Source organism: Anopheles stephensi, chromosome 2, assembly GCF_013141755.1.
Source record: "Anopheles stephensi strain Indian chromosome 2, UCI_ANSTEP_V1.0, whole genome shotgun sequence".
NCBI classification, from domain to species: Eukaryota; Metazoa; Arthropoda; class Insecta; order Diptera; family Culicidae; genus Anopheles; species Anopheles stephensi.
The window spans coordinates 51,829,014-51,847,031 of NC_050202.1; the positions used below are offsets into that span (position 1 = coordinate 51,829,014).

At 46.2% G+C, this 18,018-nt stretch overlaps 2 protein-coding genes across 5 annotated transcripts in view; one reads left to right on the top strand and one right to left on the bottom strand.

The window, feature by feature from the left end:
- LOC118502666 (synapsin) overlaps positions 1-18,018 on the top strand; it is a 50,675-nt gene that overhangs the window by 21,702 nt on the left and 10,955 nt on the right. The gene's annotated exons all lie outside the window — the stretch shown is intronic.
- LOC118502667 (tissue inhibitor of metalloproteinase) lies at positions 21-17,499 on the bottom strand. Of its 3 annotated transcripts, none has more exons than XM_036035137.1 (4): positions 16,867-17,499; positions 1,441-1,589; positions 980-1,065; positions 21-884 (listed from the first exon to the last, which is right to left on the bottom strand). In XM_036035137.1, exons 2-4 carry the CDS (start codon positions 1,571-1,573, stop codon positions 471-473), a joined length of 633 nt encoding a protein of 210 aa, XP_035891030.1. In that variant the 5' UTR covers positions 1,574-1,589; positions 16,867-17,499; the 3' UTR covers positions 21-470. The 3 variants fall into 3 exon arrangements, with proteins under 3 accessions (XP_035891030.1, XP_035891029.1, XP_035891027.1); XM_036035136.1 differs by lacking the exon at positions 16,867-17,499 and adding an exon at positions 6,173-6,231; XM_036035134.1 differs by lacking the exon at positions 16,867-17,499 and adding an exon at positions 6,088-6,221.

Genomic DNA, 18,018 nt, shown 5'->3' on the forward strand with positions numbered 1-18,018 from the left:
AAAAGCACACGCGCAGCCACTTTACACTAATTATAAGCCAATAATTTATTCATGCAAATATCATCATCACCTCATGGTATTCTCCGACAAGGTGTCCACACGCGTGTCCTGGTTGTACGCAGCATTCCTCGTCCTGCTGTTTACTCATTCGTCCTGTGTGTGCGCTTTACATTTACACACACTGTGGCTAATCATAATTTGTACTTAACGAAAGTATGCATGCTTCCCTAACTGTAAACTGTTTTGATAAATATATATATAGATAGGAAACCTTTCCGACTGTTCAAATAAACGTCCCAACTGATCGGTTCAGTCGAAAGGGGGCGCGCTCGAGAACAAAAACAGAATATATAAACGGTTTATAACAACAATCTAGCTCATCTGACGCTCGGGAAGCATTCTGCTCGTAAGTGTGCGCTCCATACTTGGGTTTTTTCGTGTAAGTTCCGTGCGTCTCGGTGTCCTCGCTATTACTTGCCACCATTCTTAGCCAAACACTGCATGTACCGTAGTGATCGACGCCAGTGGCACTTGATCGGTGTTCCGTCCTCGTTAACAATACCGGTCGGCACGCACGAACTGTTGCTCGTTTCGCAGGTACTATACGGTGACCAGCTGCAGGATCCAACTTTCTGAGTGCATTTGGGGCGAGTGCACACGTCAATCTTGCACTTGCAGCCTTTACGATAGATCCCGGCAAGTCCACGCTTTTCCACGATCGACAGTTCCGAGTACGGGCGAACGAAGTCACACAAACCGACCTGTGCACTGTTGGATGCGATCGCGTACAGCTTGTTCGGTTCCAGCTTGATGCCACACATCGAACCCATCGCGTGTGTGTAGAGTTTACCGTGGCGCAGTTGTTGTCGAGCCTCGTCACTCATCTGCCGTTGGAATGGAGATCAGCATTAGATTCAGATTCAAACAGAGTCGCATGCAAGCTCATCTCGCTCGTGTGCAACGTTGCACGCTACCCTACCTTGTACTCTTTCTTGATAGCAATCTTGTACGCATCCAGCGCGCGATCGTTGGACGCGGTACGGCGAAGCACTTGTGCAATGATCACTACAGAAAAATAAAATAAAATTGAAGAGTTAATTTTTTAATCCCGATTTTGTTGGTGTAAAAACTTCATCATGCACAAAGTCCCCTAATGGCTCTGGCTCTGTAAGCTTTTAATCACGAGTCTTAAAAGCGCACACACGATGAGATCATAATTTATATTTTCGCACAACTGTTGCCGATGAGCAAGTGTGTGCGACAATGTCAGCTTACTAGTTTGAGTGAGACATTAAAGGAACCTCGTCCATTTTACGACCAATTTAAGATGCGCCATAAGCTATAGCTTACAAGCGGACCAAGACCGGACCTCGGGTCAGGATGTGGACTTCAACAAAGCGGGACTCGAAGGGCCTAACCTTTGCCACATTAATAACTTACCGTATTGTGAGTCGCAGAAGGCCGTCTGGGGATGCTGTTGATAGCAACTGCAGGATTCTGTCGTGGGAAGCAATACCGTCAGCAGACCGAGGGCCACCACTGCCAGCATCGGTAACGAACGATTAGCCTTCATTGTGGTCTGATTTTCACTGGAAAGAGCAAAGAAAGGGAGAAGATTTAGCAAACGAGACGGATTTGATTGATCCTTTTCCGTAAAGTACTAGAGAAGCGGTAAAAATTTTCTGAAGTTGGGACGAAAATTAAAATCTCATAATCCTATCGCACCGTTGACAGCGTGTTTTAAAGGTCACTCCCTACTCACGGTGGAACATGTGTAGAGCGGAAACGAATTTTTAAACAACGTTCGACGTCGGTGCTTCTGGGGATTTCCTTTTTTGTGTTCTGGTTTCTTGGGAGTACTTCCAAAGAGACCGCCAACCGTTGCCGTTAAACGATAAACAGCGGATCGAATTGTGGATGGTGTTTGTTTGTGAAGCATTTAGTATTCATCGCACGTAACGCAGGCAGTTCATCTGCACAGCGAAGATCTCGATCATATCTGCTTCAGCAACCAATTATTCCAACAAGCGTGTACAGCACGCGCTCAGAGAGACACTGACCCATCCAATCGTAAAACAATTGTCCATTTAATTACCATTCGTATAGTCTGATCGTCCGAGAGACTAGACTCTGCAGGTGACGTATGTCTTTATTTTTCTTGTTCACCCCAATCACAACCCGTTTGGGAAATTGACATGACACCAAGAACTGAGGACCTGCAAAATTGATGTGGTAAACGCTGCAAGAAACCCCGCATCTGCGAAACTACCAAACGATAAACTTTCTTATTTATGACAAAGTCAGGTGTACCATCAATTCTTCCATTCTTTACCACCAACCAAGGATGAACCACTCGTAAAACAACGTGGAAAGAACAACGACAAATCCCCATCAAACTATTGATACATTGCGGATTTGAGTTTCGGCTATAAATCATATCCGCTTTACTGGCTGGAGTTGTCGCATCTCGCAAGAAGAGAGTCGTCCGAAGAATAAACAAAATTCCTGCTAAAACTTGTACTTTCGCCACCACAATGCTTCCACACCGCAAACACGTCTCGAACACGGCAACGATGTCATCGGCTAAAAATATACTCCCGGCAAACGTTCAATGTTGTACCGGCCTTCAACGAACCGCCAAAGGCGCGCTCTGCTAGGAAACTGTGTTCCGAAATATTCGGAGGGCGAAATGCACAAGCAATCGTACCAAAATTCTTGGAACGGTTTAACCCTGTGAGCACCACTATATCCGGTACAAGCCACAAGGGTTGGTCAACAAAATCTGTGCCAAAACGGAACAACCTTGACAAACGCTTATGCAGCCAGGGGTCCGTACGGTGGAGTGCAGCACGTTGCATGCTCCTGTCAGACGGTACCGTGTAATCCGTCATTTAAAGCTTAATCAATTGTGAGGATTGTCAGGCGCGTTCACACCATTTTATGTCGCTCGGCAGCAACACCTCTTGGCACGGTTGTTACGTAGCACTCGTTACTTATCGTGCTACTAATTGAAATCACTGATCAGCGTTACGTGCAACCATATTTGGAGGCGCCAGCGGACCTTACACTACAAGCGCCAGCTCCGGTCACTTGCTGGTGGAAAGAAACCTTAAGGCTGGAAGAAGTCCGGGTCGGACGGTTCAATTACCATTGCGTTTCATTAGACAAAGTCCGGAGAGTTCGGGTGACGGCAGGTATACGTAATTAATAATAATTGGCAGTCTAGGAGTATTAGCAATGTGAGGGGGGAAAATACAGACATGTCATTTGAGTGCCATGTCCTATCCCTCTGTGATGTAGCCTCAAGTCATCAGTAGACATCAGTAGGCAAATGAGCGAAAATTGAAAAGTTATGTCTTTTTTCTGTATCTCAGACAAGAATTCTTGTTAAAGAAGGAAAAACAGGCACTTAAAAGACTAGTGGCAAGAAATCGTCCATGTCACTATGGACACCCAACGTTCTGACACAATTATCGATCGATACGGTGTAGACATAAAAAAGCGAGCCCACAAAATTGCCCTAATGACCACCCTTGGGTGTGCAAACATCGGACCGAGCTCCAAGAAGCTAATGCGTTAACCAAGCACTCGTTCCCTCTCTCTCTCTCTCTCTCTCTCTCTCTCTCTCTCTCTCTCTCTCTCTCTCTCCACACCGGGTCTTAAGCACATTACATCTCATGAAACATTCAAACGCATTAGAGCGCTCACCACAGGTGGAAGGATTCGTCTAATGCAAACGTCGTCCAATGTTAACTTCTGTGAGTGAACTGCACAATGGCAAGTCATAATTTAACCTCAAACCTAACATGCGTTGTGTGTCGTGCGTGACAATCTACCAATCGGTACCGATTAGCTACAACATGAGAAAGTTCCAGTTCCCATTCTCGACCAGATATGCCGTCCCTTGGAAGAGCGCATCGATCGGATTTTACTTCATTCGCTTTCATAATCGCTCGCCTGTTCCAGCACCCTCCCCAGATCGACGGATAGAACACCGAGAGTCGAAGTCTACTTCTCTGTCCGCTTGCCATAAATCACCCACAAGCACAGTGATTCATTCGGCCCCGTCTGGTCTGGTTGCATACCGAAAGCGAAATGCCGTCCCGCTTCAAGGTAACGTGGAAGTTGCTCTGCTAGCGAAGCGGCACTTGCTGCTAGCCTTCTGGTTGAGCCACCGACTAGTCGCTAAACATCTCCCGGAAGATTAACGGCCAACGGGTTTGATGCATTCATCTTGCTTTTTTTTCATAAATCTCTTCCCTGCACCATGTTTCCCGGTGCTTCATGTGCCTCGTTCGGAAGTCGGACATAACGAGAGCGACCTTCGTGTGAGGTGTGTGAGGCTGGGTTCATGTGACAAAGATATTAGAGACTAGGAGGAGGAGGAGGAGTAAAAAATGTTATCTCACCACCATTTAGCACCCTAACCGACCGATCGGACATGTGTGAAGGTGCTTGGTACCCTTCGGAACCGGAGACCTCTTTCGGTGTGTGGGAAAAGAAAAATGTCCCCGCTATTAGCACACGGTAGGGACACAACAGTAGGAGTTCAAACCGGGACTGTATTTGTCAGTGTTTAGCGCAGCTGTCAGAAAAAAAGAACCCCCCGTTTTTGTGAAAGGGTTATGTGAAAAGGTGTTCAAAATGTATCTCTAGCGAAGGGTGCAACGTACCAGAGGACCAGCAACCGTGATCACAGATCGGTATTTGATGCTTTCCCCCTTTTGCGAGACACACAGTGGCCGCGGATCTGATATGTGTTTTTGTTTTCCTTTTTGCTTGTATTTTGTTTCAAAACAAACCGTGATGGGGGTGTTCGTGTGTGTGTGTGTGGCTATTGCAGCAGAAAAGCGCATCATCAGCAGGCGCATCATCATTCAGCCTAGAGAAGACTGCCAACGATAGAGAGCGAAAGATGGCGCGAATGTGACAGCTGTCAGCAAACGCACGCGTACTTTATGGCGGACTGGTATTTGGCTGCCTAGTGCGATACTACTACCACCACTACTTCTACTGTCAATGGGCGCGCACTGTATGTGTGCCTCACTCACATATTTCCCGACTCGGTGTGTCCTAGAATTTTCAAACAAACCGCGCTTCTCTATCGCACCCGGTATCGGAGTTTAAAAATAGCTTAATTGAGTCATATTTCTCGGTGGTTTTGTTTTGACAGTGAACCAACGGGCCGCCGAGGTGGACACAGAAACACACCCCGATCCGCACTGTGACGGGCACTATCATATAAAAGCAGACTTAGCTCTTGACATCAGCCAGGTCTCCATACACACACACACACAGATACATTCACAAAGTCTGGTATTTGGAGTATGTGAAACTGAGAAGTGCACGGTATGTACGCGCGTTTAGTGCAGCCTTGATCTTCGCTGGACTCGTCGCGGTACAGCACACCATCGTCTGTGCACCACCAATTGCATCGGATTGCAGTTAAAGAAGAGTGCAATTCCATTTCATCCGCGGTCGTGGAGTAAGAGCAGACCCATTACGCGACACTGATGGGTGCTGCTAATGGTTTGTTTACCTTTGTCCCATCGCCTGAAGCCTTTCTTCTCCATCCCCGAGGGCCGATGACGCAACGATGTTGATTTGTTGAGCCGACACACACTCTCTCTCTCTCTCGCCTTTCTCTACTTCTCGTCCTTGTAATATCTCCGGCTGGGTACTTTGTAGGTCAACAGGGATGTTAACCGGTTGCTCCTGATTAAACACGCGCCGAGATGTGCAGCGCCAACGACACCCAAGTCTTGGACGATATCAGTCATACGAATGGTTTATAAAGACACTGATTATATTAGCGATGCAACATCGCGAGCTATAAATTGTACCCTCAATGGGGCCATGTACCCGCAGCCGACTGTAATTGTACATATGTTCATCATGGAAAAATCGCCGTCCTCATCGTCCCAACGCCACAAGAAGAAGTTACAAACTGTCACATAAATTCATCATTCAAAGTATGGACCTCCGAGCTGAGGTACCTCAGCTTGATTGACCAACACCGGCTCCCTGACTCCACAAACCGGAGGGTGCACACCGAACGAGTTGTAATTGATTCCAATAATTACTGACCGTGGGCTAGCTTTTAGCTTTGATGTTGATGGGGAGAGCCTCATTTGCAAATAACAGGTCCCGGACCCGGGCTGGGGTTCCCTACCTAGACCGGCCGACCGGACTACTGGAAGCGGCATTGTTTCTCATTGGGTCGTAAATCGGTCCGGAGTAATAACGGCGATTGCGGTGGCATGTTGCGTGGACACTTAAAGCGAGTCCGAAAGGATATTTTAATTATAGTGAGGTTTATAAAATCAAACAACACACGATGTTGAGGTAACGTATCTAATTACTTCTTTACTGCGTGTGATAAATTGCACAATGTGTTATCAAGCTTTGTAACGAGTAAGCGGAACGAGCGATCAAATAAATTGATCGCTAAGTTGTACTGTTTAACGATAGTAGATCATCTAAATAGATTTACAATGTGCGATCGCAATGAGAGAAGGAGAACGAGTTGCGCAGTGGTCGTTAATTGGATAAATGATTCAAGGATCTGTTTAATAAGCAGATAAGAGTTCAGCCGTCTGCTACTTGAAAGAGACGAATGAAGTCACATCTGAGTGTGCTACTGGTCTTTACAACAATGTACTTAAAGTCGGTGTTGGTGTTGTCGAGCCTTGTTTTTGAGTTCAAAATTATGTCTTCCAAAAAGGAATGGAAGGTACGATAATCACTAGGTGCAAACTCTGGCTTGTATGTTCAAGGAGCTCTCATGCATGCTTGGAACAGGCTTTTAATTTTTTTACCTCATTGAGCCTGACATTTTCGAAATGGAGTACGGGGTGTGACCTTGTACATGAAGTCTTTTCTTTCCAATAGTCTCCTTCCCATGACTACAAATTTGAAAGATATTCTTGGTGAAAGTTGCTAGTTGCACTTTCTCTGTAGTTTTGTAACTATGCTGGTTTTGGGTTCGGGATTAGGGTATATTCTGGAGCCGAGCATATTGTCGTCCAGGCGCTATTACTTCACTGATTTTAAAGTCAAAGTTATAATTTAATAAGGTTTCTTCAATATCCCAAAATAAATGCTCCTGCATGGCCTTTAAGGCCCAAAAACTCTGTACGGATATAGCGCACAAAAAGAGTTCATATTCGAATCTCTTGCATAACTCACCAGACAGAAGAAAATGACATTGATAATCATCTCAACTCCAGATTATTTGAATACTTGCAAGGTCACTTTACCAACAGACTGAGTCAACACACATTTTAGTCTGTGCTGAACTGCAGTTTTCTTAACTGCAGAAATACCATTCCAAAACAAGAAACGATCATATGCACTCGTCTACCAACCTCAAGGACATCCGCCGATCCAGAAATGGCTGCTTCTTGTTTACTCAACTGTTGAAGTATAAACGGGTTCGCTAAGAAAGTGGCGTTTGCAAAAGCCAGATTCGGAACCACTCGGAAACCTCTTTTCACCATAGCGAATCTGCACAAATTATGTGCCCCGGTTAAACGCATCGTCAGGAAGAAAACATTACACGCTCGCGCTCGCATAATACCTGTAATCATCGCATTTTAAAAGACGCCATTCACTTCGCGCACCGAGTTAAATTGCTTTACGCCCTTTTAAATCCCGATCACTTCGGGTTTTTTTTCTGTTCAAGTTTTATTCCTTTTGACTCCCGTCGCGCCGACTCTCACATGTGTGGATGCTGTCATTAACGGCACAGTATGAAATCGAAAGTCTCACCGTAGTGAAGTCACCTCGACCACACTACTGCTCCACATGATGCTTTCCAGAAGGTAGGGCCACCTTGGACCAAGCGGCACCATTTGTCGGTGTGCTACAGAGCGAACTACCGACCGTTCGATCTTCTACCTCCAGGAGAAGCAAGATTGAAGCAGATTAAACCCATGTTCGCTTTAAGCGGTCTTCCGCGGCAGTTTTTATCTCCGCTGTATTCTCGCGTATCTGATCAGTTAGCTATTGTTGTTCGATCAGCTTCAGAAGCAATTCTCTCGTAGACCCATCAAACAGTAGTAAATCTTCCCAGGCCCAACCGATCCAAAACGGTACAGTACACGGATCGATCCGATTCGACCGCTCACGATGACTTTTTTTCTCCGCCTCGTGGCACGACTGCATTTTTCTCGAATGCACTCGGAGCGCAAGGGGTCCACGTGGTTATGGGCGGCCCGCGACCCCAGGCCCCGACGACAGACACGTACACGAACACTAACTTTTACGACTAATTTATGCTAATTGACACCGACCAAAGATGCGCTTGCTTGCGTCGTCGTCGTCGTAGCAGCGCACCAAGATGAGGCGATATTTAAAAGAAAAATAACCATATCTTGTCATGTATCGGGCGTAAAACATGCCGGTGAGAAGTTTTACTGCAAGTTAAAATTACCAAATACACACACGTACAGAGAGGCATTCAAAGGGCCCCGCGCGACTGTGAACGGCGCCAATGAGCCACAGCAAAAATGCGTCACCCTCACATCGATTACCACCAGCATCAGCAAGCGTCACGGCTGAACAACTGCTCAATTGCTCTGATTCGATCATCAATTCGAGCGCTGGAAGCTCAGCACTTCTTCCTCGTTGCATTTTTGATGAGGCCGATTAATCAGCATCTCCAGATCGGCACGATCACCGTACCGGAACACCGCACCGTCCGATGATGATTTGTGGACGTGCATAACGCGTCGGATCATTTGCGATCGTTTACCTTAACTCGGGCTGGCAGTCAACTGGGCCCCCAAACGGTGCGCGATAAGATAATGCGGGAGAGCGCGCGCGCGATCAGCAAAATCCGGTCCGGGGCCGGCGAGTGTGTGTCTGCGGGCCACATAAATCAGCTGCAATCTGTTACAGGCCGCTGTGTATGGGAGGTTTCGGATAGGAGCAGAAATTCGTTTCTGTCATGGTGAACCGTTTTGTTTCACTCGAACCGGTAATCGGCAAACCTTACCGTAATGCAGTCTTGTTAGCATGGAGCGTACTCCGAAATACATCAACGCCCCTTCGCCCCGATCGCGCTGCTGATGATGACATTCAAGTGAAACTCGTTCTCGGTTTGTAGCAGAGGACGCGAGATAAAGCTGGGCAAAATGTAATACCATCCACAAATCAAAACAAAATACGTTGATGTACTATATGGACTTGAGGCCATTACATTGCATGAAACTGATAAATCAGGTCTTTAAGCATGAAATTTCCAAATGTTAATCATGTTTGACTCTCCTTGATGCGACAGGAAAACATTCTCTGTTACTTGCATCCACACATTTTGAAAAAAAAAACAAGCCAGATGTTAGGATGGACAAAATCGTGTGGAACAATATTGCCAACTAGTTGAAAAGTCACGCATTAAGTTACTCCTAGTGGTAGAATATCTGAACAAGAGCCTACAAGTGCCTTGGGCAATGTAGTTTTTTGTTTCGTTTTCATCAGGTTTTCTTGATTTGGAGGATGGAGCCAGTGAATACCATCTGAAACTCAAGAATGGAGGATCATCTTACTGACATAAATAGGTCATCGTACTTTTAAAGTTATTCAAAACTTCACCTTTCTGGAATCAATAGTCAGCATCGGTAACAAATTTCTGCAATTGCACTGGCTCCCAACCAATCATACTACAGCTCCAAGAAAGCTATCCTCTCAAAATATCTGAAACAACAAGTGAAGCTGGTATTGATCTTAAAGGTTAAAGTTGCAGTGCTTGTAGTTATTTTATAGTTCAAATAAGGGTTGCCTTGTGGTACATACTCTGGTCTTCAAACGACAGGAAGTCGCTTCCAACTATGCTATCAATTTAACTAATCTTATCTATCACAACTAACTATCAATAAATCTAGTAAGCCAAAAATAGCAGGCATTACTTTAAAAGTTGCTAGGTCAAGCAGGAGGAAGAAAAAGAAATTTCGGTAGTCAAATACTACTGTGAGACATGGATTTTGCCAAATTGACGAATTCCTCTTGACTGTGTGCTAGATAAAGATTTGTGAAAATATTTTTGGATGGAGCAGCAAACGAGAAGCTCTATGTGATGTACGATGAACTCGCTAAATATCTTCACTTCTTCTTTGGCGCTTCACCCTCGAGTAGTCTCGGCCTGCCATTGCCCGCTCTCCGTAACTTACTGTTACCCATAGCTTGATAGTCAGTCCTGCGTACGGGAAGTCGATGCTAATGGGATTTGAACTGTAGACCAGTGCGACTGTCGGGTCGGCCACCGGGCCGCCACTGTTACAAATTTAACCCTGCAAAAGACATATCCAGATATCTAATTCTAATCCAGCTTCTAGTTGGACTCCTGCTGGTTGGTAATGTCGTGAGAATGGCACCAGACGACAGTGCTCTATTAAGAGTCATTTTGGCCGTCTTCAATGACTTTTTGGTTAAGGAATAAACTTTGCAAAAGACGCGTCAAGAAGGCTCGGGTTCAGATATTGGATTATATGATGGCCATCAACTTTTTTTGTATTCATTATAACAAGTTTACTACTACCTCGAAAAGTCTCGGTCTGCTGCAGAGCTTGGAAAGCTCTTTATTCAAACAAGCAAGCCAAACTTTAAACATCAGAACTAATGCAACTACCTCCAGGACAAAATAAAGAAACAATTTATCGCTCGACTTTGTGTGACAAGTTCATCGAAATTTTCCCAAGTTCAAGAAATGAAAATTTCAGTTTAAAAAAAATATTTAAAATTGCACAACGGCTTTATCAAACTATTCTACGTGCAGCTATTAGAAAAGAATATTAAAATGTTGTTGCTGACAAAACTTCCTAGAACTGCTGCATCCCAGTGCAATGTCACTGAAAAAAACTGCAGATTTCCATCTGACCACTTAATACTTTACGATCAGGATAAAAGAAAACCCCGTTCAAACTTGAAAGCTATTTTCCCATCGCGATTTCCCATTTCTGGTATGACACTTTGAGCTGGTTTGTTTAAAAGTTTCAACTCCTCCTTTTTGCATCTCCACGGGCAATGGCCGTTTACCGTACGAGTTTTCTTGACCCAATTGACCGGGTAAACGGCAAACCCACCCACCCACTTGCTGTGTTGTTTGCTGCCATATCATTTATTCTGCTCACGCAATAACAAAACCCAGGTCCGTGTGCGGGCCAGGCAGCTCGGAAATCATCCAGAATCATCATCATCATCGCACAATTCCCTCGGTCCTCGTTACGCAAACATGTGTTTGGCACTGTTCGGCCCGATCGTGTGCGATAAATCATTTCAAGTATCGCACCCGGGACACGGGACACCCTCCAACTGCCAGGTGATGATGCTCACACCACACCGGCCCGGGGATGCATATTTCTGTATTTCCACTTCCGGGGAAACCTGACGCCATTTTGCCGGCCAAGTGTGCGGCGATCATTTTGCATCAAATGCAGCTGTGCAGTTACGTTGTACATGCAAGCAAAAGGGCATCGAAAAAAGCGAGCACAATTTCCTCGCTGGAGAAGGGCACGATGGACGCTACTCACACACACACACACACACACACACACACACACACACACACACACACACACACACAAACACACAGACACATTATCATAAAGTAGCAAACTGCGGAACCTTCTACCACACCTGCGATATTGGAGGACCGGCCCCGGTTCATTCGGTCGTCTCGGTGAGTTCCGAGCGAAACAATGTTGGCACAGTCTCTCTGAGGGAGGGCTACTCACATTGCATGCTCAGCTTACCAAAACTTTCCATTTTCCATCCGAAACACGTTCAGGCGGAGGGTGGCAATTCAGACACACATAGACAGACAATCTCTTTACCGGGGTTTTGCTGACGAGTTTTCGCGCGCGTGACCTGCTCGCTCTGTCTAAGTGGCACACAGTGATTCGCCATTCACCAGAATTCGCTTGTTTGGGCCGTTTGCGTGTGTGGGGAAGAAAACCCCTTTTACCGGACGATTGTGCTCGGAGTTCTCAAACACCTTCACTGAAGGCTCCCTTCGCAACGTTCGTCCTCCGGTGGGAATACATGTACTTTCGCTTACAACCGCGACGAGGGCGTTGAAAGACACACATTCAGGGAGAAGGTGATAACAAGCTAAACGAATTGAAATGAACAACACTCAACCCTACGTTGGCCACGGGACCAGCTGGCAGCAATCCCATGAAGTTGTTGCAGAAATTGTTTCTGGACCGACCCACCCTAAAACGGGGCGAAACACATTCAACACTTGCAAAAGGTGACAGGGCGAACCCACGACTGTGTGCGATATGTCAGTGTGCATATGCAGAAAACCCTATGGACTATGGGCCGTCGGACCGTTGATAAGTAAGTCACACAACCGGATACACCAATCGATCAGCGAAAGCCCTCTACACATTCGCAAAACGAAAACTGGGTTTGTTTATTTTCCCTTTCTATGCTCCTTATGCATGGCGAGGCACGAGGTCCCGATTGAAGGTATAGCTTCTTGCAAGACAAACAGCTTGTCGCCAACACGTAAAAGCGAAAAGCCGACGCTAGCACACATATGGCACGGGTCCTGAAAACCCGGGTCCCGAAATGCAACTGATTTATCTGTCGACGACCAGAAATGCAGCGAGCAATGCAACGAAGTACAGGAAACAAACGGGACAACAGTAAAACAAGAACTTCCTCTCCACCAAGGCTTCAAGAATTGGAGCATCACAAATCGTTTGATGTTCGACCCCTGTCACAAGAGTAAACCGTAAGAATAAACAGTGGCCAAAACACACCAAACGAGCATTTGATCGCACACGCCTCACCAGATGGGTTGTTCTGCGGCGTGAATTCAAACACCAGCCAACCAGCCAAAAACGCCATCCCTCTTTTGGCAGGAAGTTTATCTTTTCTTCCCTTTTTCTTCGCCCAATGGTTGCGATGCATGGTGACGCAAAACAACCGAAAAAAAACATCGACCGATCGAGTTTAATTTCTTGTGTCGGTCGACGGTGGCCTGAGGAATTTAAAAAATGTTCAACACATCGGTGTGGCCCCGAATCGCATCTGCGCTCCCTTCGGCGTGGATCGATTGCGCAGATTTTTCGGATAAATTAATGGTGCGAGCTGGCAGCCGGCGAAGCGTCGCTATTCTAAACATAAGACGAATGGTGAGTCCCAACGTGAAATCGAAACCGACGTGCTGCTGCTCAGGAATCCCGACCTGAAGACGTTCCGAAAAACGTGCCATCAGAACACACGGGTTACAGTGTTTGATTGTTTGTAAACCTCAGTGGGGATAACATAAATCCTTTTTTACTGCAACACAAGTGCACTGTTGAAGCCTTCGATGCAGTGCTTCCAATTTCGCGGCGTGCAAACACGCCATCTTTGCAACTTATTATCACGCAACAGTTCATTAGGCGAAAGTGTGTATGTATTTGTTGAAGTTTTTGCCTTGCTACTGTAAAATCAAACACGACCGTTTAGCAATCGATGCACGGAACACGCGCAACATCAATAAAGTGCACCGTGTATTTATTTTCCCATCCACAGAGCGCTGGTGCCCCTGGGGAATTCGGTACAAACCTTTACCTTACCGCAACCGCACACATCACCGTTGCATGTTTGCGTGTTTAGAGCCGAGCGTGTGTAGCAATACATCACACGAAACCCTCACTAGTCCAGATTGCACTATTTAAATGGCAAAAACAAAATCATCCACCCAGGTCCCGGTCTAGAGGCCACCATCAGGAACTCGCCAGCAGCTCAGGACTTGAAGTTGCGCTCGAACGGGTGGGGAATTTTGTTTAGTAAACACTCGAAACCGCATCGCCAGCAAAGATCTCGCCTTCACGATCGCCACGGACGTACGTCCACCAGGACTTAAATCAATATTGGCCCTTGTGGCGGTTTTTCTTCTTCGGCGGGTTATAGCACTAGGCGCAGGCGATCGTAAAATATTAGAGCACCTGTTGATGGACTGCAGAAGATCGATGGTCCTTTGTGTTGCTGCAAAGTTTACCGGTTTACGATTTGCATAGTATCGAACAGGGAACGGAGTTGCTCTTTCCATCACCTTAGGGCGATCGGGATCGGCACACGATAGGGGAAAGGTTGATTCAGGTGGAAAAATAAACAACACTGGCCACTGGCAGCCACGTTTTCTGATCGATTGAACGGAGCTAATAACACGGTGAATAGCTTTTCGAAACCGCCAAACGATGCTTTGGGGCCGAATCATCTCCAGGCTTTTTTTTCTGCCGAGTCTCCAGGTCCAGTGTAATGTGGTGCGCAACATTAACCAGATCACGTTCACGGCCATGACAGCACTCTACACAACGCCCTATTGTGAGAGGGCGAGTAGTTCCGAGAAATAGGCATCTGCCAACGGCCGGCTATGAACGACCTCCCTGTTGTTATGACCTCCCCGGGGGCACAGCACAGACTGAGGGACGTGATCAGCAATTTTCGTACGGTTAATCCGGTCGATTTCGCTCGGCTTCCACAGCACCACCACATCGACACACGATTAAGAGCGGTTGTTGAAGCAAAGAGCATATCGCCAGCATCTTGTGGATGTCAACAGCATAGGGCACACGGGCATCTGATCTGCTGGTTGGTTGGACTGTATGAGCAAGACTGTGACTCCTTCACCTAACCGCTTCGAGGTCTTTGAGGAGGCAATGCTCGTTTTATGGCAGGCGAGAGTCATGCGGACAAGGTTGAGCCAGTTTGGGTGTTGTCTGCCACAAGCCATCGTCACCCTTATTAGTTACCCTGACCTTACCCAATGGTCATCGATCACGACCGCATACTTCAAGCACCCGATATCCCTGATGCGAGCCAGTGTATTATTCATCGTCGGATAGTTTGCTTTTAACAGCTCCAATCACATCCATCTGGCGACATCACAATAAGACAATCGATAACATTGTGCCACACAAAAAGGCAATGTTGGTGATGCACAATTTTGCGTTGCGAAATTTAACCAAATGGAATGGTTCTCCAACACCAAGGTCGTGCTCCAGAAGAGAGCGCGAGAGAGAGAAACTACGTCTTCAAGAATACGTTTCCAGCTCCTGTGTTCCACTTTCCAAGTACGCCAATGTTGCAACTATCACAAGTGTTTGAAGTAGCGCTGAGGAAGCGAATTTATGCTTTTTTTTTCTTCAGCTCAAGTGGATTACTCATTTGATGCCTCCCGTTTCGCACCGTCGTGGGGTTCGTCGAACGAGATTTCTACACACGCACTCGCGACGGTCCGAAACGATTATGCAAATTCCCTCCCTCTGGAGACCCATTCAAGCTGAACATCGGTTCTCTAAACCAAATGGCGAAGAGGAACTATTTTGGAACGGTTGGTCGGGTAACGCACTTGCGCTGGAACTCCGCGAAAAAATAGTAAGATAAAAGCCAATATTCCTGAGCACTCGGCATCCACACCACGACATTCCGATGAAGCATAAACTCTGCAACTAATAACTAAGACCGTTTCACGTAGCTATTTAGCCCCATCGCTAGGAGTCGTGCGTTGTCTTCCCTGTAGACTGTTTGCGCGGTGTGGCGTTATCTTTGGCGAGAATTATCTTCCGTGTACACACGAAGGGAACACGATGTGGCACACCATTGCGTCAGCCTTAAATTAGTGTGGTAGGTGTCTGCTGAAGTTCAAGCAACGTGAGCGTATCGTAGTTCAATGCTTTACGAAATAAATTCTTGGCATAAGTGGCATATGCACGCATCAGTGCAAGAAATCATAGGAATAATGCAAGCAGGATTAAACTCTGCCACAGCATCTTATTGCCGCTGTCAAACATTTACGATTTTTTACTACGTAATCCGTTGCGCGATACAGTTAAATGTTTCGAGACCGTACGAAGAAGCCAGCTAACAATAAAAACTGAGCGAGTCTCAGCAGGTGCAGATGACTAGCCCAGCTTTAGACAATCTTGAAGCGACCGAAGAAACTGGAGCAACGGGGTGACAAAAAACGGTTAAAAAAACATCTCACTCAGCATCGGTAGTTTCTTGGAAACGCGAAAGGTGATACGTTGAAGCGTGTACTTTACCGACGACCCAAACAACCTCATCGACGATAATCAGCTGCAGCAGTTGGGTGTGATTGATTAACGCTGTATTGTTTTTTTTCTATGGCCATTCCTGTCCCGGGGCTTTCGTCCCCTGCTTCACGCCCAAGGCCCCCAAGAATAGCGTTGGCGTCGTCGTCCCTGTGAGATTTATCCGCCGAGGTCTCCCATCCCGACTTCCATACTGGACTGAAGCACCGAAACGCTCCAACCAAAGACCATTAATAAAACCGAAATGTAAGCAACCTCCAGACTTCCAACAACCCTCTTCGTTGCAACCCCCCAAAACACCGTTCAGATCGTTCAGTGTGGGGTGAGTGGTGTGAAAGAAACATTTCACCCGCCACATTAGCGCAGGAACAGGAGAGTCCGGTCCGTACATTTTCATCCATAAATTTGCGCACACACACTTGTCGCTCGGCACAAAATAAACCCATTCGAAACAACAATAACAATAGGGGATCTTGAGAAGTGCGACGCCGCACGTAGCAATGCAACTTCGAAAAAGGCAAAAACAACAAATCATGACGAAACACTTGAGATCACGGTAGAGACACCACCAACTCCTAGTGTCCGCATGCTCCGTTTGGTCGGTGCGCTTGAGGTGCACTAATTATTATGATTCATCAAATTAATCCCTCTCCCAAGTGGATCGAGGTTCAAGAAATCGCGCCCTATTTCACGCGTTATTTTTAAAATCCATCCCCATGCTCCGTCATCCCTTTCCGACACGGGGAGGTGGGGGAAGGGTTTGATTTCGAGGAAAATCCGTTTCATGTCAGGCTACAATTGTGTAAACACTTACCGATTTGATTTCTACAAAAAAGAAATGCTGCAAGACACGTGCGTTGACGCGTTCGCTTCTGCCTAGAAGTGGCCGGAAATCGTCCTTGACGTTCTTCGTTTTTGTTTGGCGAATTTCTGCTGCGAATTTTTCTCGCCGCCTGCTGCGACGCACACTAACACTTGCTGTTTGAATTTGCTCACCACGCTGTATCACAGGAGCACTTGTTCGAACTTACTTTGCTTGATTTCAAGCAACAATTGCCTTTTTCGTTTTGCAACAACTACAGAGCAAACCTTCACTGCGTCGTAGTTTTGCGAGCCGCGCTGTGTTGGAACCACAAAAATGGCTTTTCTTCGCAACAATTTCTCACACACCACGTCGTACACGGTGCGCTATCCACCCACACAAGATTCACAAGATACAACTTTCCGCCGGATGCGGATGGTTTTACGCAATCGCAATGCGCGTGTCGTCGTATTCACAACCAGCTCGCTTGCTAGTCCGTTGCTTTCTGATCGTGTTCTGCGATCGTGAACGATACCTGCACGGTCTTTTGAAGAAATGTGCGCGTGCCTGGCCCCGGTTTACTCGCGAGCGAACGTTTGGCTGAGATGCGTTTCTCTCTCGCTCTCTTTCGCTCGTAGCATGCTCAGCCCATTCACAAATGCGTGAGGTTATTCTACATCAATCGGTACGTGAGCATGATCGCCTCGAATCGAAAATTGTTGTACAATTATTTTACAATTTTTTAGCACGTTTCGGAAGGAGCAAAATATTTTAAAAGAAACTATTGTATCAGTGAATGGGCGAGGTCTAGACGGTCCGGGCGGTGGGGTCGGTCCGGTGGTCGAGGGTTCAAATCTCATTCGAAAACCCAATTTCCTGTACACAGAATTGACCATTCAGTTACAGTGTAAAATCAAGTCACAAAAAGCCAGAACTGGAAGGGTGACACCTTTCGAAGTTATTAGTGCCAGAGAAGAAGAAGTAAGGCCAAGCCTTCTTGAGGTTTTAGAACCACATGAAGAGAAGTATTGCACCATAGTCAAAAAAAAAAAAATTATCATCTACGACACGTGTTAAATATTATTATAGTTAAAAACTTATGTACTTTAATGAAAGGCTGTCCTGATTATGGCATTTCAAAAAATCTGTTAAAAAAATATTGAA